The sequence below is a fragment of the Lasioglossum baleicum genome, unplaced genomic scaffold (assembly GCF_051020765.1).
Source record: "Lasioglossum baleicum unplaced genomic scaffold, iyLasBale1 scaffold0021, whole genome shotgun sequence".
Classification (NCBI taxonomy): domain Eukaryota; kingdom Metazoa; phylum Arthropoda; class Insecta; order Hymenoptera; family Halictidae; genus Lasioglossum; species Lasioglossum baleicum.
The window spans coordinates 2,964,092-2,990,726 of NW_027469081.1; the positions used below are offsets into that span (position 1 = coordinate 2,964,092).

General features: G+C 39.5%; 5 protein-coding genes across 29 annotated transcripts; 4 read left to right on the forward strand and 1 right to left on the reverse strand.

The window, feature by feature from the left end:
- The first annotated feature begins 95 nt into the window (after positions 1-95).
- LOC143219104 (uncharacterized) lies at positions 96-1,859 on the forward strand. Its single transcript, XM_076444943.1, has 2 exons — positions 96-444; positions 569-1,859. Exons 1-2 carry the CDS (start codon positions 121-123, stop codon positions 977-979), a joined length of 735 nt encoding a protein of 244 aa, XP_076301058.1. The 5' UTR covers positions 96-120; the 3' UTR covers positions 980-1,859.
- A 196-nt stretch (positions 1,860-2,055) lies between these two features.
- Positions 2,056-6,795, forward strand: LOC143219090 (cytoplasmic dynein 2 intermediate chain 1). 6 transcript variants are annotated; one of them, XM_076444889.1, is made up of 16 exons: positions 2,057-2,197; positions 2,502-3,209; positions 3,277-3,393; positions 3,469-3,641; positions 3,802-3,949; positions 4,008-4,148; positions 4,213-4,353; positions 4,425-4,733; positions 4,809-4,984; positions 5,059-5,272; positions 5,353-5,504; positions 5,574-5,722; positions 5,803-5,861; positions 5,942-6,096; positions 6,187-6,319; positions 6,384-6,795. In XM_076444889.1, exons 1-16 carry the CDS (start codon positions 2,186-2,188, stop codon positions 6,504-6,506), a joined length of 2,910 nt encoding a protein of 969 aa, XP_076301004.1. In that variant the 5' UTR covers positions 2,057-2,185; the 3' UTR covers positions 6,507-6,795. The 6 variants fall into 6 exon arrangements, with proteins under 6 accessions (XP_076301001.1, XP_076301003.1, XP_076301004.1 ...); XM_076444890.1 differs by having other exon boundaries at positions 4,812-4,984; XM_076444886.1 differs by having other exon boundaries at positions 2,056-2,197; positions 6,187-6,795.
- Tsf3 (Transferrin 3) lies at positions 5,941-18,055 on the reverse strand. 8 transcript variants are annotated; one of them, XM_076444906.1, is made up of 16 exons: positions 17,913-18,055; positions 15,656-15,913; positions 15,136-15,244; positions 13,506-13,639; positions 13,296-13,423; positions 13,069-13,213; positions 12,852-13,009; positions 11,922-12,040; positions 11,678-11,823; positions 11,220-11,466; positions 10,897-11,045; positions 10,550-10,702; positions 10,371-10,469; positions 10,160-10,278; positions 9,934-10,089; positions 5,941-7,151 (listed from the first exon to the last, which is right to left on the reverse strand). In XM_076444906.1, exons 2-16 carry the CDS (start codon positions 15,744-15,746, stop codon positions 6,969-6,971), a joined length of 2,136 nt encoding a protein of 711 aa, XP_076301021.1. In that variant the 5' UTR covers positions 15,747-15,913; positions 17,913-18,055; the 3' UTR covers positions 5,941-6,968. The 8 variants fall into 8 exon arrangements, with proteins under 8 accessions (XP_076301021.1, XP_076301018.1, XP_076301020.1 ...); XM_076444903.1 differs by having other exon boundaries at positions 15,656-16,014; XM_076444905.1 differs by having other exon boundaries at positions 15,656-15,939; positions 17,913-18,054.
- Positions 7,146-8,949, forward strand: LOC143219116 (uncharacterized). The gene is made up of 2 exons (XM_076444955.1): positions 7,146-7,413; positions 7,507-8,949. The coding sequence occupies exons 1-2, from the start codon at positions 7,252-7,254 to the stop codon at positions 8,383-8,385; spliced, it is 1,041 nt and encodes a 346-aa protein (XP_076301070.1). The 5' UTR covers positions 7,146-7,251; the 3' UTR covers positions 8,386-8,949.
- On the forward strand, positions 11,712-26,574 carry LOC143219096 (major facilitator superfamily domain-containing protein 6). 13 transcript variants are annotated; one of them, XM_076444915.1, is made up of 13 exons: positions 18,153-18,250; positions 21,003-21,737; positions 21,814-21,920; positions 22,200-22,755; positions 22,829-22,987; positions 23,061-23,359; positions 23,424-23,754; positions 24,235-24,425; positions 24,533-24,669; positions 24,822-24,937; positions 25,030-25,275; positions 25,348-25,494; positions 25,818-26,574. In XM_076444915.1, the coding sequence occupies exons 5-13, from the start codon at positions 22,930-22,932 to the stop codon at positions 25,886-25,888; spliced, it is 1,596 nt and encodes a 531-aa protein (XP_076301030.1). In that variant the 5' UTR covers positions 18,153-18,250; positions 21,003-21,737; positions 21,814-21,920; positions 22,200-22,755; positions 22,829-22,929; the 3' UTR covers positions 25,889-26,574. The 13 variants fall into 13 exon arrangements, with proteins under 13 accessions (XP_076301034.1, XP_076301044.1, XP_076301035.1 ...); XM_076444926.1 differs by having other exon boundaries at positions 22,200-22,268; XM_076444920.1 differs by lacking the exons at positions 21,003-21,737; positions 21,814-21,920 and having other exon boundaries at positions 18,110-18,250; positions 22,200-22,644; positions 22,720-22,755.
- The last annotated feature ends 61 nt before the right edge of the window (positions 26,575-26,635 follow it).

Genomic DNA, 26,635 nt, shown 5'->3' on the forward strand with positions numbered 1-26,635 from the left:
CTTGTAAACGTAAAAATAGGACTTTTGCATTACTTTGCACCCTTGCAATCCCGGTAACGAGTCTACCCCCTTAAATTGAAAAATTCGCCATCTAGTAATAAGTAACATAATAGACTCGTCATGGAAGTGCTAGAGAATGAGTACCACCTGGTAGGACCGGACGCCATTTCGATGAACAAAGTCACATGTTCGCACAAACGAGGCGACTGCCTTTTATCCTCAACACCGAAAGCTGTCCCGAAGCGGCGGAAGAAAGGTGAGGACGATTGTATCTGCGAAGAAACCACCGATGACGAAACAGTATTGGAAAATACGCGTCGGAGATCGCCTCCCAGAGCTCCTAGAGCTCGTCGTAGGCGAACCAGGATTCTCGATGTAGAAACGGGAGAGGATGCTGGCGAAGAGGAAGAAGAAGAGGCTGTATTGGATACCGATGACGAGGATGTAAGAAAAACATTTTCCTCTGCGTGACAATAACGAAATGAAGTATCTGGTATCTTCTTCCCTTTCGTTTCTGTGAAACGAGTCCTCTGAGAGGTCGCTTTCATTTGTATCTGTTTAATTGTAGGAGAAATCGGATAACGGAAAAGAAAGCTCGATCACAGCCGAAAACGGGGAAGATGTCGGCAGAACGTATCCTCTCGGTAAAGAGAAGAGCACAGGACTGGCGCGGTATAATCCCATAAATTACTTTAGGCGAAGAAGCGCGAGGATTCAAGAACGAAGCGCAAGAGGAGAAAATGGCGACGCGACAGCGGCGCATGAAACGTTAACCAGGAGGGAAACGTCGACGAGAAGCGACGAAGACGATTCTATAATTGAAGGAACACAGTCGGGTGACTTGAACGATGCTCATCAAGGATCTCTTATTCAAATTCAAACGACGGAAGACAACAAGCGCGATCGAGAACTGAAACGATGGATCAAACGTTGCCAGGAGGAGTGCGTGCGACAAGGCAGACGACGGAGGAACAATTAAACGATCGATTCAAGATTGCCAGATTTTGAACAATTCTTAAAATTCATATTTCCGATTATTTATATCGATTAGCGATTCTGTTAATCTGAAACTTTGCGATCTGAACATTTTATAGTGTAACTAGAGAGACAATTAGTTTATCTATTTATTTTTCGTTGCATGTAATCTTTTCGATTTTTATACTCGATTAAATTGAAGTGCGAAGATCGTTCGTCCAGTAACTTTTAGATTAATATCAGCGATGTAGTTTGAAAGATGGTGAAAGTCGAAGGATCCTTCCGGTTCGGTCGGCTGGGATTAGATATCCGGAACTGACGGCGAATGAAAGTGCATCCCGTATGTAATTTCTTGCGTCGTTATACTCTAAACATGAGAAAAGTCTTAGGTGCAATTTAGTTGTTAGATGCGCAATTTCCACTCTAATGCGTCGAATAATGAGGTTGTATCGAAGGGGAACAGTAGAGAGGATGAGTTCGTGTCCGTTTCTGTCTACTTAATGATAGTATTCGGATATTAGCCAATTTTTAGTTAATATACCTGTGGTTATACAATCACGCGTATGGATGCTTCGTTTCCTTTTATTGCTTTTGCGAAATTTATAACAAGCATTGTTGCGTTGCTTTCGAATGCTGTTCGAATGCGAAACTTTCCTCAAGTATTCGTACACCAGCTCGGTCACGGTTGATCTTTGGTCCAGTCGTTGAAAATTATTTTCGGTACGTTTCAGCCATGGTCCTAATCTGTTATCATTTTAATTAAACATTAAAAATTCATCGGAAATTAATCCTTCTTCCTTCAAGAATTCAATTTTACGCGATTTCTTGTTTCCTCCAATTTCCTCGTTCCTCAACTTCCTGTCGGCGACTTTTCTTTTTCGGTGTCATTTAGATTCTTTAATTACGAGTGATTTCGTCACACTATAAGAAAAAGGGGATTTTTGATCAATGCGACATCGTTTTTAAAAAATTTAGATACATTCTCCCAATGTTTCCAAACATTGGCTGTGATTTGAGTAGATGCCGCCAGAAAACAACAACAGATTCATTTCTTTCCTCGTTTACCTACAAACGATACTAAAACTGTTCACTGCTCATAGTTGAACAGAATGCAACGCGTAGCGCTGCCGGAACGATGACAGGTGGATGACAGTATGTAGTTTACATCATGGTGGCATCGTAATTGTCAACACCGATCAATCGGAGAATAATGTCTAACAAGGTATTACTACGTTCTATTTAAAAGAAACGATTCTAAGTTTCGATTTCTGCACACATGAAATATGCACGTCGTTCACTCTGCACGGATCACTCAAATCTTCATAAAGAATTCCAAAAAGTATATACGTTCATTTAAACTGTCAACCTCGAATCTATTGACTTTCGTTGAAATGTCACGATAATCACACGTAAATACAGTTGCATAAATATGATTCATCCATCGTGGTAATGTTTAATCTAATCGCTGAAGAATATTCGAAATCGATCGAAAACATTTGAAAACTGAAACTATTTCTGCATTTCAGGGTGCAATTAGAAAGGTTTCAACCACCAAAGATGCACTCCAATCGAACAGTAAGTCTAAATCGAAAGCTTCGTTGTCTTCTAAAGAGTCGGAGAGTTTGGAAAGAGTTGACTTGAAGTTGGACAAGAAGCCTGAAAGGATAGGAAACAGCAGCAAACCTTCTAGATCGCTGCAAAATGTACAATCGAGTAAAAGTAGTATGAGGCAAACAGTTAGGTCGTCGCAAAATAAACCTGTAAGAGAAAGTCTGCCATCTGCAGCTAAGTTAAGTACTAGTTCCCCTAAAATTTCTGTAACATCGAAAATGACGTCTGATCCTGCAAGAAGATCGAGTAGCACTACCATAAAACACAGTAGATCGTCTACTGGAAGAACACAGAGTAATTACTCGGAGAAAAGAGGATCGAGTACGATATACGTGCCGCCATCTCTTTCGACGAAACTTAGTTCTAAATCGGTCAATAAAGATACAAAATTTCTACCGAGGGAAGAAGAGAAAGCGAAAACAAATTCTAATCGTACGGGAGAAAGTAAATCGAGATCTAAGTCCAGACAGCGTAAACTCTCGAGAACGTTGAGTCCTAGCGAAATAAAAATGTTGCATTCGGCTACGAGCAGACCAGATTCTACTCAAAGGAGTCAGAGTAAGAAGAAGCCACCCGACACGTATCAGATGGACAACGAAGATGATTATGAGGATGATTTTGAGGTATGGTATAATCGAGTAAAATTATTTTCATTCGACATACTAATTGAATTGATATTATGCTTCCCAGGACTACGAATCCGATTTTCAAGAGTGCACAGACAGCGAGTCGAGCGAAGTTGCCGAGGAAACAAGCACTCATAGTAATTCTCCGCTGAATCCCATAGAAATGCATACTGTCAAACAAGTACGTACAATCGTTTAGTTCGCTATAGGAGAGTACAAAAGATGAAAGCGGTTGCTTCGAATTATTTGATTGCAGCCGAAAGTTGTTAACAGCGCCGATCAACAAAAAGAGGAGGAGCAAATGCACGATTCTGGTCATTACGAACTCACGGAAGCTCGGCAAAGAGCAGCGAGGATAGAGTCCATTGCAAACGATCAAAAACTATCTTCGCTTCTTGAATTAAGGCAACCAGTTAACAAAACTTATAGGTTTGTTCTGACTAGCATAAAATTTCAAGAGAATTAAATTGGTTGTGTATTATATATCATTGTATCATTTCATCATTAAATGTCTGCACACTTATCGGATAATTGTTGGTGTAACATTTATTTGAATAGTAACGTAAAGTATCTTTTTTTTTTTGTATAGCGAAGACCGATTAGGCGAAACTAAATCGTTACCATTGTCCGACGAAGGCTTCGAAGATAGCCGGTCCGGTGATTTTACAAAGTCTCCGCCACTATCGCAAATTTCAATTATCGATTTTCGTAAAAACAAACTGTCTGACAAAGCGAAGGTAATGTTTGTAACGTATAACAGCTTCGTACTGTAACTACAGTAATTATCGCCTTTAGAAGTCGAAAAAGAATGCGGGCAGAGGCGATGTATTACTGGAAATGATTAAGTTAGACGTCATGGAGTGGTCTCTGCTAGAGTGCTCACCCATACCGTACGAGGAATTTATTCGAAACTATGGAAAACTGAATGCTCAGCAAGTACGTGAATTACATAATGATAATAATGATTTTTTAATTCATATTTCCATTTGTTGTTTCATAGATATCCACGCAAACTGGAGAAGACAATATAGAAGTAGAAACGCAAACAGATAAAATCACGTTAAAAAATAAATGGACTCAATTCCCGATAACTTGTAGAAGCAATTTGCGAACTAAAAAGGACTTGGACTTGTTTCGTCTGGTTTGTGAAATCATTTGTGCATTTCACTGTTAATAGGAAACTATATAATAGTAAAGTATTGTAACTTGTAGGATCAACACGGTGTTGGCAACGACATCGACGACCTAGATTCTGTAAAGTCTTTATCATCGGCATCTTTCGATACGGTGAGATTAAACGATTTCGTAAGCCGAGCTGGAAGAGTGATGCTGTCGCTGTTGGAAGAAAGGAGATCCGGTGGGAATGTGTTCAAAAACAAAGAAGAAACAGCATTCGGCGACGGTGTCGTTAAACTTGCTATAGATTCGGTTACGTTTTTGGCTGGCAGAGCAGTGACAATAATTCATTATTCGAATAGTTTGAGTAAGATCTTGCTAACCATTCATTCTCCGGTCGAAGAGGTACAAATTATTAATACGCTTTAAAAGAATTAAAACATAGAAGAAAAGGTGATTAATTGAGAGTGAATTGTTAAGCAGGAAATTGAGACATCGAACAAGCAAGATTATATAACGGACTGTTGTATCGGTTGCGTTTGGAATATTGCTGAGCCATCGATGCCCATTAAACTATTCTACTCGTGTTGCCCCATTACAGCATGTTCTTTCCACTTAACAAATTATAATGTTGTATTTGCTGGACTGCAGGATGGGTATTTGTCATCTTCGATTAATTTCAAATCGTACCTTGCATTGTAGTCAAACTAATACAGATTTTAAACAATAGATCGATTAGCCTTTGGGATTTGAAGGAAGACGAGATGTGGCATCCTAAAGTCAAGGCCAACGAATTGGATTGGACGATACGAATGCCTACTTACACAACGACAGCGAACGCAGAAATAATTACTGATTACTCGCAAATAGTTGCAATACGAATATTATCGAAACTCGAAGAAAAATCGTTCGAAAGACGAAACAATCAATTCGTGCCTATCCAGGTGTGTTTGAACTTGTTCCCTGTGTTAGTCGATGACAATCCGTGAAATATTAATATTTTTTCTATTACTTGACATAATAGATATGTAGCTTAAATGAAAAAGGTTCTGTAATTATATGGAGCGTTTTACACAGCATGGGATTAAATATCGATGATTTAGGACTGTCTTATTGGGGTAGTATAAGACTCGTTAAAAGTCAAGAACTGCTTTTGCCGTGTGATAATGTTAAAAAGTAAATATTCCTAAACAATCTCTATGTACTGGCTTGTATTTATGTTACTAACATGAACGAACTCTTTAGAATAATCGGTGCAGCTGCTTTTCTTGACATGCATGTGGATCGTGTTGATAGTAACCATTTCTATATTGCCACTAACAGTAGCAACGTTTTGCATGCTACCTGCATCGGTAACAAAGCTAATCCTTCTATGTACAAAAAGTTTGACACTAGTAAGTTGTCGTGTATACTTGTATACCATTCGCGAGTTGCGAATAGTGAGTTTATTAATTGATTTGATCGAATTTTCCAGGTCCCTGCGGCAACATAAACTGTATAGAAACATGTCCATTTGAACAGTCGTTTTTCTTGGTAAACACGCTTTTCTTTCACGTATTTATATATTCTTCTCGGATGAAAATTTCTCTAAATCAATTTTGTCTTGATCGCAGGTCGGCTGCGACGATGGTACAATTCGGTTACATCGTTTGAACATTGAGAAACCAATTTTACAATTGAGAGATGAAAATAACACGTACAGTATTAAGTCTCTACAGTGGTCGAAGACAAAACCATTTACGATTTTCGTGCTCGACAGTAATTTGCGGTAATGGAGTGTTCGGAAGAAAGAAAAATTCTTTCAACTAATACTTCTTCGAACTGCATAAACTAATTCGTTTAATTAATCATATTTTAGGATACACATATGGGATTTAAGTTACAGTGACATATGCCCAATGCATACGCTAAATATGCGAAAATGTGGATCCATCAATAGTATGCAATTGTCATCTTGCAAAACTGAGAAAGACATGAACCATCAGTATCTGGTATGTATAAATTATCTGTACAGTACAGTTTCGCGAATAGAATGTACAATAATGCATATTTTAGGCTTTCGGAACGGAAGCGGGAAATGTAGAAATACACAAATTAAAACCAACCTTCGGTCACTTGAAGAAAGAAGATTATTTGCAAGAATTAAATACTTTTATGCGATACGTTGCGATTTTATAATCGATCTCGAGATCGTTATCGGAAATCGGAAAACATACTGAATTATTATGTACTTCCAACGTATATTTATGTTCAGCAAGTATAACTGGAGAATGTTTACTTGGTGTTTAGTTGATGACAATCTTATGATCACCATATACAAACTATAAACGTTGCATTGCGAACTAGAAAAAGTCCGAAAAACGTACTGATCCGTCCAGAAACAATTTTCAATCTATGATATTCATTTAAGAAAGAGAAGTCACGATTTCTACAAAAGTATTATTATTTATTGCACAGTATTCACGTTCAGATGAATGAATTCGCTCATAAATTGTATACAAATCAGTTTTACACGTAAGAACCGTTTTAAATAATGTGCAATTAATAAAAAGATAAGTTTCTGTTATTTATATTTCACAGACTTAATTAAGAATAAAGTTTTTATTGCAAAGATGGAATGGTTCTAGAATATTTTATTATTTAAACATTCAATAGTTTCTGCAGAAAGTGAACCAGCAGATATGTGGAAATTATATAACCATAAAGGTAACTAGTGTTTCTCGATCCGCTGCAAGTAGATTGTTTTGCAAGATGATCGATGATATCTTTGTAGCTCCGTGTGTGCATTTGATGAACGTCCGTTTGCAGGTATTGCGTTTCCTCCTGCAAGAAAAGATGATTGCATTTGTTTCTGGATCTTGTTTAATTCTAACAAAAATTTACGGTGTATTTCTGACACGACTGCGTGCGATACGTTTGAACGATGTGCGATTATTGTTCTTGGATCGACCAGATCCTAGCAAGGATCGCGGTCGAGTCTACGTTAGAGAAAAAGAAGCCTCAGATACACGTGGACCCGGTCATAGTGGTTCATGGTGGTGCCGGAAAAATTCCGAGGAAGATACGTCCTCGAATGCTGACCGAGGTGACAACAAAATATCTCTACAATCTAAAGAACGATCTATTCAGCGTAACATATATTGTAACCGAGTTACAATAACCACGAGCGATCGTGTAGGTTAAAAACGCAGCTATCGAGGCGTACAAAGATCTTATCAATGGTCGTTCCGCGGTGCACGCAGTCGAGAAAGCAATTTCATACATGGAGAGTAAACCGTACTTCAATTGCGCGAGAGGAGGATCAATGGATATCAACGACGAAATCGTTACGGATGCCGCTATTGTTACTCCAAAGAATGCTGGTTGTGTGGGTGCTGTCAGAGACATAGAACATCCTATCGCTCTAGGTTTGTGTTACATTCTTGTTGCGAGAATACGTCGAAAACATTGGATAGAATCAACGAACTTTGCAGCGAGAATGGTAATGAAGAAGACGGAGCATATACTGATAGTTGAAAATGGCGCGCAAAAGTTCGCGCTGGATAACGGAGTGCCTATTCTTTGCCCGGGTAGTTTAAACGTCACAGATTCGGTAATATCGATGGAATTGGCCGAAGAAGCCTTCCAACCGTGTACAAATCGTGCGAGCGACTCGGAATTGGGTGAAGCCGAGTCGAAAGAATCTAAGAGGAAAATATGCGATCCGGATTGCGTGGTTGTACGGCCGGACGAAGAGGAACAACCTTTTCACGATTTGTCGATTGACTCGGACGAGCTGTTGGGCGAGCCAATGACTTTGCAGGCATGTCTCGCCGCGTCTACATATATTTTTCATTCTGAAAGAAAGAGAGAGAGAGAGAGAGGAAGAGAGAGTATTCTCTACATCAGACCTAGGCGACGCTGGCTCGAAAAACACATGTTGCTGCTTCTCTCCTTCTCTTGCTCGGTAAGACGGTCCCCACCACGTCCACTCCGACAAAGGAGTAGCAGCAACATCTGTTTTTTGAGCCAGCGTCGCCCAGGTCTGCTCTACATTATTAGATATGTTGGTATCTAATCAATTATTAAACATTTAAGTATTGCATGAGGTATTATATATCAATTTCCTATCCACCAAAAATTTTAAAAATCATTGTGAACGAAAATATTCTAGGTCGGAAGAAATGTTTAATTTTTGAGTGAAGATAGACCCGAGTGCAAAGGGTTAATTATAGCGACGGTATAATGTAGAATAATGCACAAATTACGCCTCGTAAAAATAGGACTTTCGCGGCCTAGATTGATCTTTTACCTAGCGCTTTTGACTACTGAAAGATCCCGTCTTTGTTAATATTATCGAGAGGTGAGAACGCGCGTGCCACACCCTTGCAATTCTGGAAACGAGTCTACCGCCTTAATAAACTACGACGTAAAACGAATAAATCAAAAAGAGAAAAAGTACCCAAATAATTAGGCAGAAAACACGAATGTAGATTGGAGCTGCCGGTGCTGTCGCGTACGATCGAAAAAGGCGGTTAGCAAGCGGCACTTCGACAGCGGGAGAACCTGGCAAGCCGGTTGGCTTGATAAGCGCAACTGGCACGGTGATTGGCTGCGGAGTGTTCGCGAACGAACATGGCTGCGTTTCCGTTTCCGGGAACGATACTTGCATCTACTGTTACGCACCGGCACGAAGAATCATCGAAAGAATGCCCCGAGATGCAACGATTCATTATTCTTTGAACACGGAACTGGAGAATCTACACGCGGAGACAGGGGAAGCTCATATAGCAGCCGTTGCAGTGAACGCGAAAGGCGATCCTTGTGTTGCATTCAAAACCTTGCATTTCCCCTGGGCTTTCTGCCGGTACGGTTATGTATATTACGGCGTGTCACAGAATGACAAGTTCTTCGAGAAAGTAACCGTTCTCGAACGGCCTTTAGACTGCATGTGCGAAACCTCCAGTGAAGACGACGATTAATTTCGCAATGTATACAGTACATTGTACGTAAGCGAGCCGTCGATATTTACAAACATTTTACCTCTGAAATAATATGCTACATATATGTGCCCGTAATCATGAAAGTGGTCTAAGTCATATAATTGTTTGTGAATTCCGTATAATGTTGAAATAACAAGCACTATCCAACGGTTCATTTCTTCACAATAGTAAAAGTTACATTGAATTAATATATTGGGTTGGCAAGAAAGTAATTTCGGTATTTTAAGGTGAAATAAGAAACCGAATTTCTTTATTCAGGCGATGAACTTCAATCAATCAAATAATTTCTTATTTATTCTTTTTAGTAAAAGATCATCGAACAAAACAGAAAACATCTTATTTATTAAAGTTCATTGCTTGAATAAAAAAATTAGGCTATCTCTCTCTTTTTTACCTTAAAAAATACCGAAATTACTTTCTTGCCAACCCAATAGTTTAAAATAAAGTTTTTTTAGATGCGCGTGCGCTGTTTTTTTTTAGATGCGCCTGCGCAGTTTTTTTCAGATGCGCTAGCGCAGCTTTTTTGGTCGGTGACTGGGGTCTCTCGGAGGTTTCAAATTCGAATTGAAAACTTGAAAATCCGGTTGCCAATTATCGTTAAAAGTTCATAGATTTGTACGTACCGAGAATATGACATTGCTATTCTTGTCGTATGTCCCGTACATGGAGAACGTCGGCACCTGACCTTTGTACGTGGTACCAAAGAGATCATTCATTTCCAAAAGCATCATATAAATGTCCTCGCGCCGTACCTCCGTTAAGTTCTCATGGACTACCACCTGAGATTAATACGAAAATTGTTGTCACGGAATTTTCCACGCAATGAAATATACTTATAGTTATAACTACCGCGTTTAACGGGGACCACGAAAGAGTGCACACGTCCGCTTCGTCCGTATCCTTCAAACACAGGGTGCGGAAGCCGGTGTTGTTGGGATGATCGTCCCGAGGTTCCGATCTTAAATTACCTATGACAATTATGCAGTTTTTTCATGTAAGATTTTCAAAAGGTTCTTCAGGTTGTTTAATAGCTATGTAATTTATTAAAACCCGCGTTCACCAATTTTTTTCTGGATGTTCTTGAGATTGACGAAAGCCACATCCCCAGTATCAGACTCTAAACATCGGAAGGCGCCTATATCGTCTCCAACATTGCCTGCTGTAAATTCAATCCGGTATTTGATCAGTGTTACAGACACTATATTCCTATGTAAGTATTACAACACGTGTTTTGTTTACCTGGTGTATATAAATTACTAGGTATTGTCTCTTGACTGTCAGCCAAACCAGGAACGATGCTTTCTGAGAAGAAGTTCCCAACTGCTTCCAGATCCGAGCACTCCGGTTTACCTCCAGTGATGTTCTTCAGAACAGAGAGGAAAGTGTACCAACCTGTAATGGAAGATAACTTATTAGACTTGGATCACCGCCTTGCGGCTTAAATTACATTTTTTCAAGTCGGATGTCGATTTATTTTTTTGGCGCCCGTTACGCAGAAACGCGGAAGGCGAAAATGAAGATCTCGTTTCGAGAATTGCAAGGGTTCGGGATGCGCCTTCTCATTTTAACCGCTCGGTTATCCTTACCGACATCTCTGTAACCCGTGAAACATGCCCTGGCTCCCCTCAGGTCCCTGAAGCTCTTGAACTGTGAATCCTGTTTAACGACCGCTGCGATTCGGTCGAACTGGTTGGCCTTCTTGGGTACAGCCTGCACGATGGTCTGCAGCCCCATCCTGAAACGGTACTCTATATCATTTTCAAGAATCTTCGGAGAGAATCGCGCTGACAATCTTTTTTTCTAGGAATAGTAGAAGTTTAGAAGAAGATTGAAGTTATAGAAGACCACTGGGGTCTACATGTTAAGGGGTCACAGCTTTCTCATAGAAAGTTGAATGATCTTCGCTCACTGTCTGGCTTCGTACAACTCCTGTGGCAAAGCGACGAACAAATCCGCCTGATTATTTTTAATCGCCTTCAAGCACGCTACCCTCGAGGTCTCCTGCTTGCAAGAGATCGATGGCTCCACGCCGTAAACGAAAGAGGCTTCTCTGAGCCACCGGCACTTCCGGTCCTCTAAGTTCGAGGCAACGCACCATTGCACTCTCCTCGACGGCCGACACTTCGCGCGGCTGTTCGCGCTCATGAAACCGCTAACTGCAATTGAATGCGTCTACTTTAATCGGAGCGTGTTTGTCGTTGATCAACGCTATTGATAAAGTACAGCCAGTTAAGTCTCTGATTCGTATACGAACACGCTGATGCGAGTTTTCTCAGATTTCTGGCTGTACTTTCTTGCCACTCTACCAATTCGATACAGAATAGAAGCGTAGCAAAGTAAGCCTGAATTTCTACATGAGCTAATTACATTTTACTAAGAAGTCTTCCGGCGTTTCTAGGGTATCAATGCTCACCGGCGTCGTCTGATAGTTCTCCAGCAAATCGTGCAGAATCCAGCTCGAGTGCGGCTGCGAGGACGAGGTCATCATCTTCTCGACCTTCTCAGCTATCTCCCTGGAAGAACGTGCGCCAAACTGATTAGAAACGCTCGCGCTGTTAACGCGTTGATTGGCAAACGTAAGTAAAATCGATGAATCGCGAACTATACTAACGTTCTAGCAACGATGACGGGCCATGGTCTTGTGATCCATGGACACGGTAAACTCTTCAGGGACCTCGCAGTACCGTCGAGACAAAGATAGTTGTAATCATCCTTGTTGATGTGTTCCTCCTGTATCAACATACACGTACAGTCTCATTGATTCGCAATTTTTCCAACATTTTCATTACAGGTCGTTCGAGTGGGCCAGATACACCGTGTACGGTTTTCCATCGCATGCACAATAGTTACAGCGACTCCCACTAATATTCGGACACTCTTAAAAAGACTATAACCTTTTCAATATTAGAATATACGACTTGAAATTTTTGGAGAAGTTAGAACAATTGATTTGCTACACAACGCGACAAAAATTTTTGAAAAAAACTGCAGTTGTCGGAATTGCAGAGAAAATACTGAAAGTTGTATTTTTCATCTTTTTTATGTGGGCTTATATGGAAAATTTAGAAAACACGTTTCGCAGATTTGCATCAATTAAACATATTCTGAAAATTTCACCAAAATCGGTCGACGTTGTAAACAAACGTTTAAAGACGGTAAAAATTGCAGTTTTTCACGATTTCGGCCTCCAACTGCAGTAATTCTAAAGATTCTTACATCTTTCATTGCCTGTCGTTTTTTCCCGCATCAACCGATTACTATGAAACTTTCACAGTGCATATAATTGACACAGCTCTACAAAAAGGAATTTTTTAAAATTTCAATATAGGCCCGCATAAAAAAGTTGTAAAATGCAACTTTTAGTATTTTCTCTACAATTCCGACCAAATGTAATTTTTAAAAGAATTTCTTCTCACATGCCTGTAGTAAACGAATTTTTCTAGCTTCCCAAAAAAGTTCAAATCGCGTAGTCCAATATTAACAAAGTTATCGTTTTTTTTTTTAGAGCGTCCGAATATTAATGGGAGTCACTGTATCTTACCTTGAAGTGCTCCATAGCATCGTCTAATCGGACCCATGCGATGTCGCCCGCGTTATCAGTGAGACACATCAAAGCACCTTCGCGACCGTGATACTTATCAGTTGAATAACAACCAAGCGGATTGTCGCACGCACCGCAGAGGTTCCGGTACTTTGATTCTGCGAAATAAGAAAGATCGTTAGCGAAAGGCGAGACGCGTCGCGCGAGAAACACCTACTCAGCTTGTTGTCGAATGCGGTATCCGGGGACCAAGGGCCGGCGATACAAGCTGCTTCGAAAAAGTTCGACAGTCCGAATATCCTGTCCTCCAGCAACGTCTTCTCGGGATTGCATTCTTTGGTAACTATCCACTTGTCGAAGTACTGTTAAATGAAACGATACGTCTTTTAGAAACGGTTAGGACAATCGTAGAGATTAATATATGTTGTTTAAAGTAATATTAACCGTTGAGAATGCCTTGGTCCACTCGTCTGTGGTGTCGAGTCCAGGATGGCAGAAACGTTTACCCTTAAGGTTCCATATGCTCTTCACATCTTTGTTGACTAGAACGACCATCTTGAAGCGTTCTTTTTCTACCGGGAAACGTTGATTTTCCGTATGAACGAACAAAAACATGGGAACGATCGTGTACTGTGATGTATATTTTATAATTACCCGCTTGGAATAGTCTTAGCTCATTGGTGACTAGAATATTGTATTCCCTGTACCCAGACGCCGCAACAAGATCTTCCGGTTCAAGGACCGTGAAATCGGCTGTGCCCGTGGTCAGTCGCCGCAGACAATTGAATCTGTGCAATTTCAATCCCCCTGATTCGACACTTTAAAGGATGCGCCGGAGCGGAAATAGTGACATTAACAGCGCCAATCGAGGTGAACTACGAAGCCCTTTTTTGGAAAAAGTGGACAGAAGAGTTTCTTCTATAAAAACGTACACTTTTGTCGTTTATAAAGTTCCAAGAGCCAAATTGCAAAAAAGGGCTCTGTATGGGACCCCGCAATAATGCAGAGAATATTTCAACACAAAGAGCATCAAAAATATTGCTTCTTGGCTAAATGCAGCTCGACCGGGTGATCGAAAAATAAAGCTGTTTCATATTCTCTGCCAGTGTCTTTCCTGCGAGAAACGTATCTGCTTCTCTGTCACCGATTGGCGAACGGAAATAGTGATATCCGGCGCACCCTTAAGGCGGTAGACTCGTTTCCAGAATTGCAAGAGTTCGGGATGCGCGTTCTCATTTCCCGATGATGCAAAGATAAGCTTTTTTCAGTAGTCAAGACCGCCAGGTAAAAAATCAATCTAAGCTGTATGTAGCTGTAGCAGCTTTGTCCTTCCGAATAATAGTCCAGCCGCCAGGTACTTTTACCTGGAAAGTATTCCGAACTTAATAAAATTTAACACGTCATTTGGGGGTACTCTGGAGAGTCGAATCTGAGTTTTCGACCTCGAGGACCCTGTGCTAACTTGGGGAGGGGGAAAACACCACGACTTTTGTTACCTGTTTTTGGTATTTCGTCTATAACTCAAAAACTATGGGTCCTACGAACTTTTCCTTTTCAATTTTGAAAAGAGCATTTTTCCTACAAATTTCACTGGTCCAACGTATTTTTTGACCCAACAGGTACCGAGAGACAGGTGTTCAAAATTAGGAAATGTTTCTCAAAATGACATTTTGAGCCTTACAATGTAAGGGGTATACAGTGACGCCCATTAATATTCGGACGCTCTAAAAACCGCGATAATCTTTTTAATATTGGACTATACGATTCAAACTTTTTTCGGAAGCTGGAGCACTTAGCTTACTACAGGATGTGAAAAGAAATTTTTTCGAAAATTGCAATTGGTCGGAGGAATTGTAGAGAAAATACTAAAAGATCCATTTTACACCTTTATTATGTGGGCCTATATTGAAAATTTTAAAAATACGTTTTCGGAATACTTTCCAGGTAGACGCCCTTTTTTCGACCTGGCGACTGGACTATAATGCAAATTACGCACCGTAAACGTAAAAATTGAACCTTTGAGGGCGATCGCGGCCTAGATTGATCTTTTATTTAGCGCTCTTGCGACTTCCGAGATACCCCATCCTTGCATTACCGAGAAATAAGGAGGCGTATCCCGCACCCTTGCGATCCTGGAAACACGAGTCTACCCCCTTAACAACTAGACTGCGAAATAGACTGGTCCCTTATTCTTCGACTATCGATTTTCTTTCTCGAAATGAAACCCCCCACCCCTGAAGTTTCGCAGCCTCTCTGTCGATCGACGGCGATGGATTCTACTCACCTGTCATTTCCAATAACGCACTCTACCATGCTCTCGGGGGTGTCCAACTGCGGGCAAAACCGGCCTATATTTTTCGCCGTGTGCACGCTTCGCACGACGCATAGTTTCACTGAAAGTTTCGTTTCGCTGCTTTACATCGCGATTCCATGAAATGTGGACCGCTCGAGGGGAAATCGCGTATCTAATGGCTTTAATCGTGTCCGGTGTCGGCTGCACCGCATCAAGTTCATTGCTCGAAGAATATTTACTATACGACACGGGGCCGTCTGTTGAGTTAGGTTGGATCTATACATAGCTCTACGCCCGGCTTAGGTCGGCAGCCTTGTACAAAGTTCAGACATCGCGTCGACTAAAGCCGGGAACGTGATTCATGAAGTTCAACATCTTTTTTTTAGAGTTTCCACAAGAATAATAATAAATATTCAGCACCGTTCCGGTCACGAGTAGGTCAGAGTCGAAAGCATGGAAACGTTGAAATAGCTTTGCCGAGAAAGAAAGAGTAGAATGAGCGTCTACTCACACTTTTCCGAGTCGATGCATTGACAAAACAGCAGAAGCAGGAAGACAGAACCGCATAATCGGTCGTTCATTTTCGTCGAACCGCGCAGCATCCTTTATTTGAACGATGAACAGCGGCGAGCCCTTATCGAACCGTTAGATCTCAACAGAACGCCAAGCGCAAGACCTTTCCGATCATTCTAAACGCTGGCATTTATCGTTACGGAGGAGGAGTCAACACTAATTTCACATTTCCACAAACACAGTTACTGCTCCATTGCTACCGATGAGATAAACGTTTTCCTACTAAGTGTACGACCGCTGTTACGCACACGCAAATCGAGTACCCGCTACGACTCTCTCTTGCACGTTTCCAACAGACTTCTCCGGTCCCCAGAATCGATCAACACAAAAGATACAACTGGTTTCGCCACGATGCACAGCGCGCAGCGGGAAGCCGTTTTTCACTTGGCCAAAATTATTTTAAAGGGGGTAGTATACCCTCGGATTGTAATTAGAAAATAACTAGAATCTTACTAGATTTTGGGTCGAAAATATGGGTTTGCGCCCAGACGTTGTTTGACCTTATACGAGCAAATTTTGGGCTGGATGAGGGTTCATTCTAGAGAGGAAGGTTATATGCACAGCGCTCCAGTCATGAGGTTAACGAGATTATGTTTATAACTAATAATATGAGGGCCCAAAGTAGAGAAAAAATCTAGAGAAAAACCCGCAGATTTCAGTGCATTATGCTGTCTCTAAAAGACTTTTTTGACTTATGTGATCACTGGAGCGCAGTGCATATAACCTTCCTCTTTAGAATGAGCCCTCACCCAGCTCAAAATATGCTCGTATAAGGTCAAACAACGTTAAAGTTACTTCAAGGTTTTGCCGTTTATACGGGCTTTGCGCTCCAAATTCATCCTTTTGCAAATAAACTATTTGCAAGTACAAGTTTCAGAATAAAAGAATTGTTAAGAAACTCAAAATATTATCTATTGCAAAAATGTACATCAAGTACTTATTAAATAAAGTAATTACCAATACGAGTACTGTGTGTAGATTTAGATAAATTTAAAAAATGAAAGTACGTACGTATATGTATATTTATCGAAGCGTATTGAGTATTGAGACTATAAAGCATATAATTTATCCTCAATTAATAAATAACTAATTTTAAATATTCTGAATGGATGAAAGTGGCTCACAAAACCTATATGATTATAATAGCTCGTCGAATTCGTTCCCAGTTTGAACGTTTAAACGATCTGAATTTTTGTTGAAAGAAAATCTGTTGAAAGAACTCTTTATGAATATGGAACTTCTGATTTAGGCGACGAAAAACGGGTTTCCAGTCCGCACCGTGCGAAGGTGGGTCGAATAAGACCCAGAACACTACATAGCCGGTCAACTTGCTTTCGCCTATCCTTGAAGATCACGTGCGAAGGGGGAATTAAAAGGAGGAGTAAAAACGATGAGCACAGCTATCCCGGCCTGCGGCTGGTCAGAGTCGGCATGAATTTCGCTTAATTTAAGTCTGCCGCAACGCGAATATCCCGTCGACGAAACAGTTCGTAAATATTCTCGACCATGTCAAAGTTCCCACAGACAAATGTAAATATTCAACGGCGGCGTATACTTTCGTAAATGCACTCTCGCCGGCGTACAGTGACTATGAATAGAAATTTCTTGAATCGGTGTCGACAAACACGGCGAACATTCGCGTTGATCTTCGTGATCATGGAAAGTGCGCGGCGTATTCCCAGACGTTCTTCGCGTTATAATCAACAAACACCGCGAAAACATTTTCCAGAAATTCTCAGCAACGTACAGTGTATATGCGTAAGTGCGAGTGAACCGTTATGCTCTCGCGAAAGAACTGTTTACATGGAAATTACAAGGTCCGGAGAAAAAGTAGTCGCTCTGCGTTGAACATTAACTTTTCTGTTCCTGTTCCGCATCGACTGTAACTCGTTATCTGATTAATTTCAATAATCAACATCAAAATGTTCTGCATCGATTACACGATATATACCGGAATGAAAATCGCAGAAAAGTTTGAAACTTAAAATTGCTCTTTTTTCCGGCAATTGCCAGTTATCGTGGCACAATAGTCCGCGTTGATTAAATTGACACACGGTCGCACTGTTTCAGCGCAGATATCGCTGGGACAACCGGCGGAGTGTCTGTTGCCGTTACGAATATTCCTGTTGGTTTGGCGAAGCCAACGACTCGGCTTTTTTTGCTCCAATTGTTCGACGACGATTACGAGGCATTACCTTCACACCCGAATTTCCACGCGCAGCCGGCTCGGTTCGACTTGACTCGCTTCTGTGTTTAAAATAGCGAACAAGGAGACAGAAGTAGCCGGCGAGGTCGGAGACAGATAACTGGAAAGAATGATGATGGGAAATGGGTCGGCGGATCACGCGGCATCGAGCGACTCGATCACAGCTCCCTCGATCACCGGATCCAACATCCAACCGGTGGCGTCTAGGGGTTTTCCCTCGACGTTCTCCCGACGTTCTCGCTCCCGCACAAGTTCACGGAGACTGAGGACTTGCACAAGTTCATCTGACACGACCAGTAGCTGCTGATGCAGCCGAAAGACCACTAGGTAACCGGAATTAACTTGGTGGGAGGCGACTGCGTAATAAACGCGCGTGTGTGTGGAAGGCTAAGTCCCCACCGGGATTGGATTCGAATCCTTTTTGGAGAAACCTTATTCTTAACCCTTGCGTCGATAATCGGGTACCTACTGTGGCTCGCGAAAGTATTCGAACGCCCTTTAAAACAGAATAACTTTTTTATAATTGTAACAAACGACCTGATTTTTTATAATCAATTAGAAGCACTGGTTTATGAAATGATATATGCAAAAAAGATTTTCCAAAAAATTATAATTTACAAAGTTACATGCAAAAATAAAAAAGGCATTTTTTTAACTTTTTTATCAGGGCCCTTAAAGAAAATGTAAATATATGTTTTGTAGATCTATGTTAGTTATACACATGCTGAAAATTTCGTGACATCATTGAATATCGTAGAAAATATTGGTTGTTGACATAAGGGTTCATTACACCTTCGCTCCGATCGCTTTCGGGGAGTACTCCGATCTAGCATGCGATCGCCTTGCATCTTTTCGACCTTTTCTCGTCATCGATACAATCTTTTCTACGAACTATGCGCCCGATTAGGTCAATGAGGAACTAAATTATCTTTCCTTCCATTCTGATACTGAACTCGTGAAAGTCATTTGTGCACTTTTCTCATAAATGTTCTTCGGCACATTATGAAAACATTTAATAACGGAATAATGTCCCAGTGACGAAGCTTTTTCGATCCTTCATGTATAACGGTAATGCATGATATAAATAGAAGCCGGATTTAGGTCCTTGAATGTAACCATTATGGGGTCATTTGAATTGTAAATTGATAGAACAGCAGTCCATCGGACAAGAGTTTTATAAAATAAGTAGAATGCAGAAAAACAGCGTGGATAAAGTCGATACGGGTTGGCCTCTAAGGATAGCACGGTAGTCTTCATTTTTTCCGCGTAGTTTCTTGATGAGTCTACAGTACTCGGCTTCTCACGAAACCGCTCGAATGTGAAATCACGATTTCACGATATCCACGGAAATTACGATTGTCTTGTTTCCGAGGAAGTTGTTCTCTTATTTTTCGCAACAGATCTTCCGAATAGATTTCTAGTAATCGCTAAAATAATCAAGATGTTTTACCTATTTTATTTCTTGTCACCTTGAGTGGACTTGACGCTAATATTGTGATTTCATAAAACATTACAAATCAATTTTTGTTTCCCGTCGCCCTCGGTTTTCGTGAAATTTAATTTTGCGAAAGAAATCGGAAAGTTAAAGAGACGGTTTTCAGATTCTTACTAACTATCATGTATGTCGTCGATTTCAAACGAGGCTTCCGCGAAACCGTTAATCGAATCTGATTTATTTCCGGGGAAAACCGTTCAACATATTAAATCGTATCAACGCGAGAACAAAACCAGTTGCAAACCAGTTATACAAAGTTGATAATTCAGCGCGATAGGACGAATCACTCGGAGGAAACGAAAAATGAAGAGAAAATCTAAACGACATCGGAAATACCGATAATGTGGAACGATATTTGTGCCCATAATTATGAAAATTTCAGGAGCTTATACAGGGTGTTCATTCGAAAACTTTCCAGCCGAATATCTCAAAAAGTATGAAAGATATTAAAAAAGTATAAAACACGTGTCCAAGGATTTCGAGGGGGAAAGAGGGGGGCAGTATCAGTTTTTTATTTGGGTGGCGTTTCCAAAGTCATTTGAAGGTAAACTTGTTTTTTTCAAATGGAAACCTATATATTTTATTATGAAATCTTATTGTACGTAAAAAAACCAGCAATTTTTGTAGGATACTTTTTTTTATCCGCGCACTAGTTTCGGAGATATTTAAAGAGAAGTAGAGCGGGTCATACTTATACTGCGAGAAAGTTTGTCATTTCTTTATAACTATAACAAATTTTCAAAATATTCTCCGTTGTTTTCTAAACAATAATACAAGACGATTCTCAAATTCTGAACGAACATTTTTGAAGGTATCTGTTATTGGAATAGCTCTACATTCCTGTACAATTCTGCGACGCAAATCGTTGACGCTTCCTGGTTGTGTTTTATAAACAACAGACTTTAAATGTCCCCACAAAAGGAAGTCGACTGGAGTTAGATCTGGTGATCTTGGTGGCCACTCAATAACACCTCTTCTACCGATCCATTAGTGGGAATCGATTGTTTAACCACTGGCGAACTGGTAACGTGTAATGCGGAGGAGCACCATTATGTCGGAAGTATTGGGTTGGCAAATAAGTTCGTTCGGTTTTTGTGATTTATTTCACTGTAAAAAACCGAACGAACTTATTTGCCAACCCAATACAAAAGAGTTCTTCATTTAACAAAAAATTGTTATCTACTTCTCTTTAAATATCTCCGAAACTAGGGCGCGGATAAAAAAAAGTATCCGACGAAAATTGCTGGTCTTTTTACGTACAATAACATCCCATAATAAAAAACAGAAGTTTCCATTTGAAAAAACAAAGTTGACCTTCAAACGACCTTAAAAACGCCACCCAAATAAAAAACTGATACTGCCCCCTCTTTACCCCTCGAAATTCTTGGACACATGTTTTACACTTTTTTAATATCTCTCATACTTTTCGAGATATTCGGCTGGAAAGTTTTCAAATGAACACCCTGTATATGCTTACATATTGTATTATATAAGCTTATATTATTATTATTATATATTTTAACATATTTTATGCTGTGCTCATAATGTCGGTTACATGCGAGTAATAAAGTTGTTTTTCTACAGCGTCCTCGCACTCTTTCGTGATGACGTTTCCTTCTCGCAGATGGAATATCGAGTCATCTGTTAATCGCTACCAAACAACTATGCTGCCAGTGCAATTTTCGCTAACTGACAGTTGCAGGAATATTAATCTTCGCGCCTGTCTTTGTTTCGAAATGGCATACTAAAACTGCTCGACCAAAAGGGACATACTAAAACTGCTCGACCAAAAGAGACATACTAAAACTGCTCGATGAAGGTTCTAAGTAATAAAGTAATAAACCAAGGCAGCTCTAAAGCTTTGGGACGGGTCGGTCAAAGCTGGGCGTTAGAAGGTTTCAATAGCCCCTTTTTCAATAGGCGACCGTCGCGTCGGGTCGGTACGCTCGTCATTATAATCGCTACACAATACTGCTATAAAAAGCAAAATACATACTTAAAGTATTATTACGCGGGTATGTATATGTATAACTCCAGCGCAGAATCTGGCACATTGTAGCACGTAATCTACAGGACGAAACTTCGATGATTCACATAGCATAAACGCTTCATTGTTCATTGATATCAGCCGCATATCATGAAACCCAAGATCCTCCGTATACGAGATAATTTTAATTAACATTGATAGGAGTATCTTTATTGGACAGCTCGTATTAGCGATTTAAATTGAACAATTTTCATCGGCGATGCGTTTATTGTTGCGTCGCATCGCTCGAATCGCCGATATTATAATACTTTTACGCTGAAAACGTGTGCAATGTATGTATATAAATACAGTAATAACTTTTTTAATATTGGACCATACTTTATTAAAAAAGTTATCGTTTTTTTTTAGGGGAACCACTACTGTAGTTGATAATTAGACTGTGCGGATCTTTATGCATTCACGGCTTATAAAAATTTTCAAGAAATGCTGGAATATTATAAATTCAACAGAATTTAGTACGATTTTTATTTATTTCAAATGTACAAAGGCTACGCTACCACGGAAAACAAGATTTTATTTGATTCTACTTTCTTAAAATTCGTCTACAATATTCGTCTATTGATAATATGTATATATAATAATATATATATTATAATAATGATATATAATAATATATATATTATAATAATGATATATAATAATATATATATTATAATAATGATATATATATATGCACGAGTAGCAGTAGCAAAGTTGTTTCGTCTAAAACGATCTTGTTATTCAACTGCTTGCAGGGATGCGAGAGGAATGACCGAGAATCCGGTTCCGATTCCGATGCAAGGATGAAAGTATCTTGAACACATGTACGTAAATATTATCAACATCAACAGGCCAGTGCAGCTCTATGCGGGAAACGCAACGGACAAACGACGAGACTCGCTCCTCGCTCCCAAAAACTTGTCGCAACTCCCGATGCGCGCATGCCGTCGAAGAAATGCGTACGTTCGTGTCGAGCTGTTTTAATTCATTCTGACGTAACAAAGTAAAAACTTTCCGCGTCGACATTTGACAATGAATCCGCGGAAGATACGCGTCGCTTCAATTGTCAATAAACCGAGTGTCGTAATTCTACGACAATGACAGCTCGTAACCTACGCTCGAATCATAAAAATTTCATATTCCTCCGAAATACTCGTTGTTCAGTTGCAAACATATATTTCTGATCGATATCAATATTATGTACGGTATAGTATCTCCGTTTCATTTCTTTCGCATACGCATTTATATCTTATCTTGATACGTTTCGATCTTCAGAAAACTTGAATGTGATTGGTATACGATCCTTTTTATGTAAGAAAGAAATCTTTCGACTTGCCAAACTGATTGTACATAAATAGATTACATGCATATACTCTCGTTTCAGGAGACACTAGGATTTAAAATGTACGCTAATACGACTTAATGAAACTCTCCAGCTAACAAATATTTTTGTTTCGCCGAACGAGTAATTTGGAAAGATTCGAAATGAAGCTGAATTACAAACAGTTGCCTGTGAAGGCACACTACTTTTTCTTCATGGCAGGTAATTGTAAATATCATTTTAACGCTACAGAATATTATGTTGTACTATTAATTTGTTTTTATTCTTTGCACAGCAATGGGACCAATACTGCCATTTTTACCAGTCTACGGAAAACAGCTTGGAATATCAACGATAGTTATGGGCAGCATTACAGCTATTTTACCAATTTTATTCTTAATCGCCAAACCGGCTTTTGGATTTCTAGTGGATTACTTTGACTCTTGGAGAAAAACGATCTTCATGATGTTACTGGGAACAACAAGCATTTGTTACATCTGCATGTACTTCCTGCCAGCCCTTTCAGGACCAATTCTGCCAGGCCACGCATTCGAAAATGTGTCTTGCGCTTCGTTGAAGCAATGCTCGTCGGAGGTAATGTTTCCTTAAATTACATTTTATTTTCAAACGTGTGCTTACAATCTTATATTTATTCCAGACCTTCACACAACCAGGTCTTTGCATGGGAGCAAAGTACACGATGTGCCATTGGACTTGTTCCAACAATACTTTTTCTATGCCAATTCGGTTTGAGGCGATCGAAGGAGATATAAGCTTTACCGAGAACAACACGTGTCTAGCGTATACGAATACTACCTCGCATTGCTCTATAAGCAATAACTGCAATGTTAACTGTGATAACTTCGACGATAGACACTGTCTTTATACTTCCATTACTTTCTGGGGCTTTATCCTTTTGATGTCCCTTGGAAACATTGGATTTAACGTATGCAATAGCATAAGCGATGCAATTTGTTTTGATGTATTAGGTATTTATCGTACAATAATCTTTAATGTACAGAATCAAGACTGTTTGGAGGTCGTTATAATGCTTCGATTAAATGGCACTGTAAATATTATGGTGTTATACAACTAGACAGCAGATTTTATGCATTTATAACAAAAATGAGTGGGTGTAATTATTTTATTTTCGATCTATAAAAAATGTTTGCATTGATTGCAAGACACAGGAGCCAAATAAAAATTTCATTCCTCTTTTGATTATCTTGTTAAGGTGAAACTAACACACTGGGGGCCATAAATCGTTTTAATACCTCCACTGTTTTAAACTGTACGGTACCCATTTTTGTGATAAATGCATAAAATCCGCAGTCTAGTTATAAAGCATGTCAAAATAAGTTTGATGGCCTACATTACTGTGACCTTGAAACAACCTTGTAAGGAAAAATGTGTTCTCTTTCTCATAGTTTACTGTATCGTATTGTAATACAAAGCAATCTAATTTTTAGGAGAAGGCGGTGAAATGAGCTACGGTAGGCAACGCGTATGGGGAACTATAGGTTTTGGAATTTCCGCGTTTCTGGCCGGTTACGCGGTAGATTATTGGTCGGACGGAAAACTTATAAAAGTTTATACACCCGCGTTTCTACTAATCTTCGTCTTCTCGTTTATTGATATATTTTGCTGCAGGAAGTTGAAAGTGAGTATCCATATATATAATATTACCGAATCTATTCATTTCATTCTATTATTTCTTTTATCGAATGTATATATATATACGTAATTCATCGAAGGTGTCTCTTACAGCTACCGATTATGGCAGGCTCAGGGAATATATTAAAAGATGTTTTTCAACTTCTAAAGTTGAAACCTATCATTATTTTTCTCTGTTTCGCGACAATCGCCGGTATTCTGGACAGCTTTATAATTTATTTTTTATTTTGGTAATTATTTATACATTTCCAAGATTTTTGATCTAATGCATCATTCGATAATGCGAAATATACCTGGCGACAATACCAGGGTGACAAATATTTCGAAATCAAATACAATTTTCTTTATTATTTGATTCAGGTTGTAAATACGTTTTCAACAGGTATTTGGAGGACTTGGCAATAGTGACTGGACACATGGGCGAAATTAAATTGATCGAAGGTTTAATTGTCGCAGCAGAGACTTTGGGTGGCGAAGTGATATTCTTCTCTCTCTCTGGTATTGTTTCATATTAATCACCACCCATTTAATGTTGTAATTTCCTACTCGTGAAAACTTCGAGTGTAATACGTAACAATTTCTTTGGACAGGTAAAATTTTAAAGAAGTTGGGATTTGGATATACTTTTACACTGTGTTTCGTATGTTATTCTTTGCGACTGGGTTTAATATCACTGGCATCTACTCCATGGTGGGTAATTCCAATCGAATTATTTATGCAAGGCCCCACTTATGCTCTCTGTTACACGTCGATAGTTGCCTATGCCAGTAAAATTGCACCACCTGGCACATCGGCTACCGTTCAAGGTATCGTAGCTGGTATGGATGATGGTTTCGGTAAGCAATTCTTTCTGTTCAATCATCTTTCCAATCTACAGTATAAAACTATAGAATTGGTTGTGATTCCAGGATTCGCGATCGGCAGTCTCGCAGGTGGCATTTTATACAAACTGTTGGGAGGTGTTACAACGTTACGATTACTTTCGTCGCTTGCCGCAGTGACTGCGTTAATGTACCTCATTTTACATCTAATGTATTTAAAGCATACGATGCCAGGTACAACGAAAACAATTCTTTCACTGCATGAAATAGTTTCTATACCAATTCGGACAATATCGCGGGTCGTTCAACTCGTTTTACAGAAACAATATATCTCGTTGAACACCGTGTAGATATCTTTGCTTATCAGTAGGCTGCGGACACATTCTTCTTTCAATTATCTGATCAAGCTGAAACCAATAAGCTGATGTCTTTAAATCTTTCTAATCTGTCCACTGCTTTAAATTGTGCTTACCTATTTTTTGTCATAAACGCATAAAATCCGCAGTCTACTTATTAGTTCACAATTTTATACTCATTAGTTCTCTTTTTATTTACAGATACAAAAAGTACTGTAGAATGGAAATCGCCTCAGGAAGCCAAAGATAGATGCGTTGTCGCAGATACGTGACCGTAACGAAAGAGAGGCGAACTTATTTCCAAAGGAAACAAAAGTTTTTACGACCTGTGCAATAATTATCGTGTCATAATTATGTATACTCGCGGATAGGTACTGCACAAACGATATATGTTACTTAGAGACTTTGATACAAATATACATAGCTACAGGGTGAGTCTCGTAACGTGACGATCTCAAATAACTCGTAAGTTATTTGTTGTGCAAAAAAAATGTTCAAACGAATATTGCATGGTTCCTAGGGGAACGTACAGTACTGCTCGAACTGATCGAAAAATACATTCAGATATGTATAATAACATGACCATGAAATGACCTTGATCTTCGAAAATTAAAGTTTTACCTTCAGATCAAGCTCAAGGTCATGTTATTATACATATCTGAATGTATTTTTCGATCAGTTACCCGATGCAATAAAATAGAAATGTAGTTATGTATCAAAAAACATCGATGACCTTGGTAACTCCGAAAAAAATGACCTTCGGAAGAAAATATTCGTGGCAGATATTTGGTCCATTGATGGTATGCACATTACGTAACAAATATTTTTTGCATCACAATAACCTGAAGAGATATTTAGGTGTCCTGTTGTAGACGAAACACCCTGTATACAAGATTAACATTTGTACCAGTGAATATCGTGTAAGTTGATAATGAAAATAAATAAGACAAAAGACAAACGCGCATGTATATAGATTTATTACGAAGGTAAACAAAAAGACAGCATGAAACGTATAACAA

Coding starts and splice junctions, on each gene's coding strand:
- LOC143219104 (XM_076444943.1), top strand. CDS start 121: ATGGAAGTGCTAGAGAATGAGTACCACCTGGTAGGACCGGACGCCATT. Junction 445..568: donor TGGATACCGATGACGAGGAT/GTAAGAAAAACA, acceptor GTTTAATTGTAG/GAGAAATCGGATAACGGAAA.
- LOC143219090 (XM_076444886.1), top strand. Junction 3,950..4,007: donor AACTGTCTGACAAAGCGAAG/GTAATGTTTGTA, acceptor TATCGCCTTTAG/AAGTCGAAAAAGAATGCGGG. Junction 5,273..5,352: donor ATCAATTCGTGCCTATCCAG/GTGTGTTTGAAC, acceptor TTGACATAATAG/ATATGTAGCTTAAATGAAAA.
- LOC143219116 (XM_076444955.1), top strand. CDS start 7,252: ATGTGCGATTATTGTTCTTGGATCGACCAGATCCTAGCAAGGATCGCG. Junction 7,414..7,506: donor GTCCTCGAATGCTGACCGAG/GTGACAACAAAA, acceptor GCGATCGTGTAG/GTTAAAAACGCAGCTATCGA.
- Tsf3 (XM_076444906.1), bottom strand. CDS start 15,746: ATGCTGCGCGGTTCGACGAAAATGAACGACCGATTATGCGGTTCTGTC. Junction 11,824..11,921: donor CCCGTCATCGTTGCTAGAAC/GTTAGTATAGTT, acceptor ACGTTCTTCCAG/GGAGATAGCTGAGAAGGTCG. Junction 10,470..10,549: donor TAGTAATTTATATACACCAG/GTAAACAAAACA, acceptor TTGAATTTACAG/CAGGCAATGTTGGAGACGAT.
- LOC143219096 (XM_076444919.1), top strand. CDS start 22,930: ATGAAGCTGAATTACAAACAGTTGCCTGTGAAGGCACACTACTTTTTC. Junction 24,426..24,532: donor TTTGCTGCAGGAAGTTGAAA/GTGAGTATCCAT, acceptor TGTCTCTTACAG/CTACCGATTATGGCAGGCTC. Junction 24,670..24,821: donor ATAATTTATTTTTTATTTTG/GTAATTATTTAT, acceptor CGTTTTCAACAG/GTATTTGGAGGACTTGGCAA.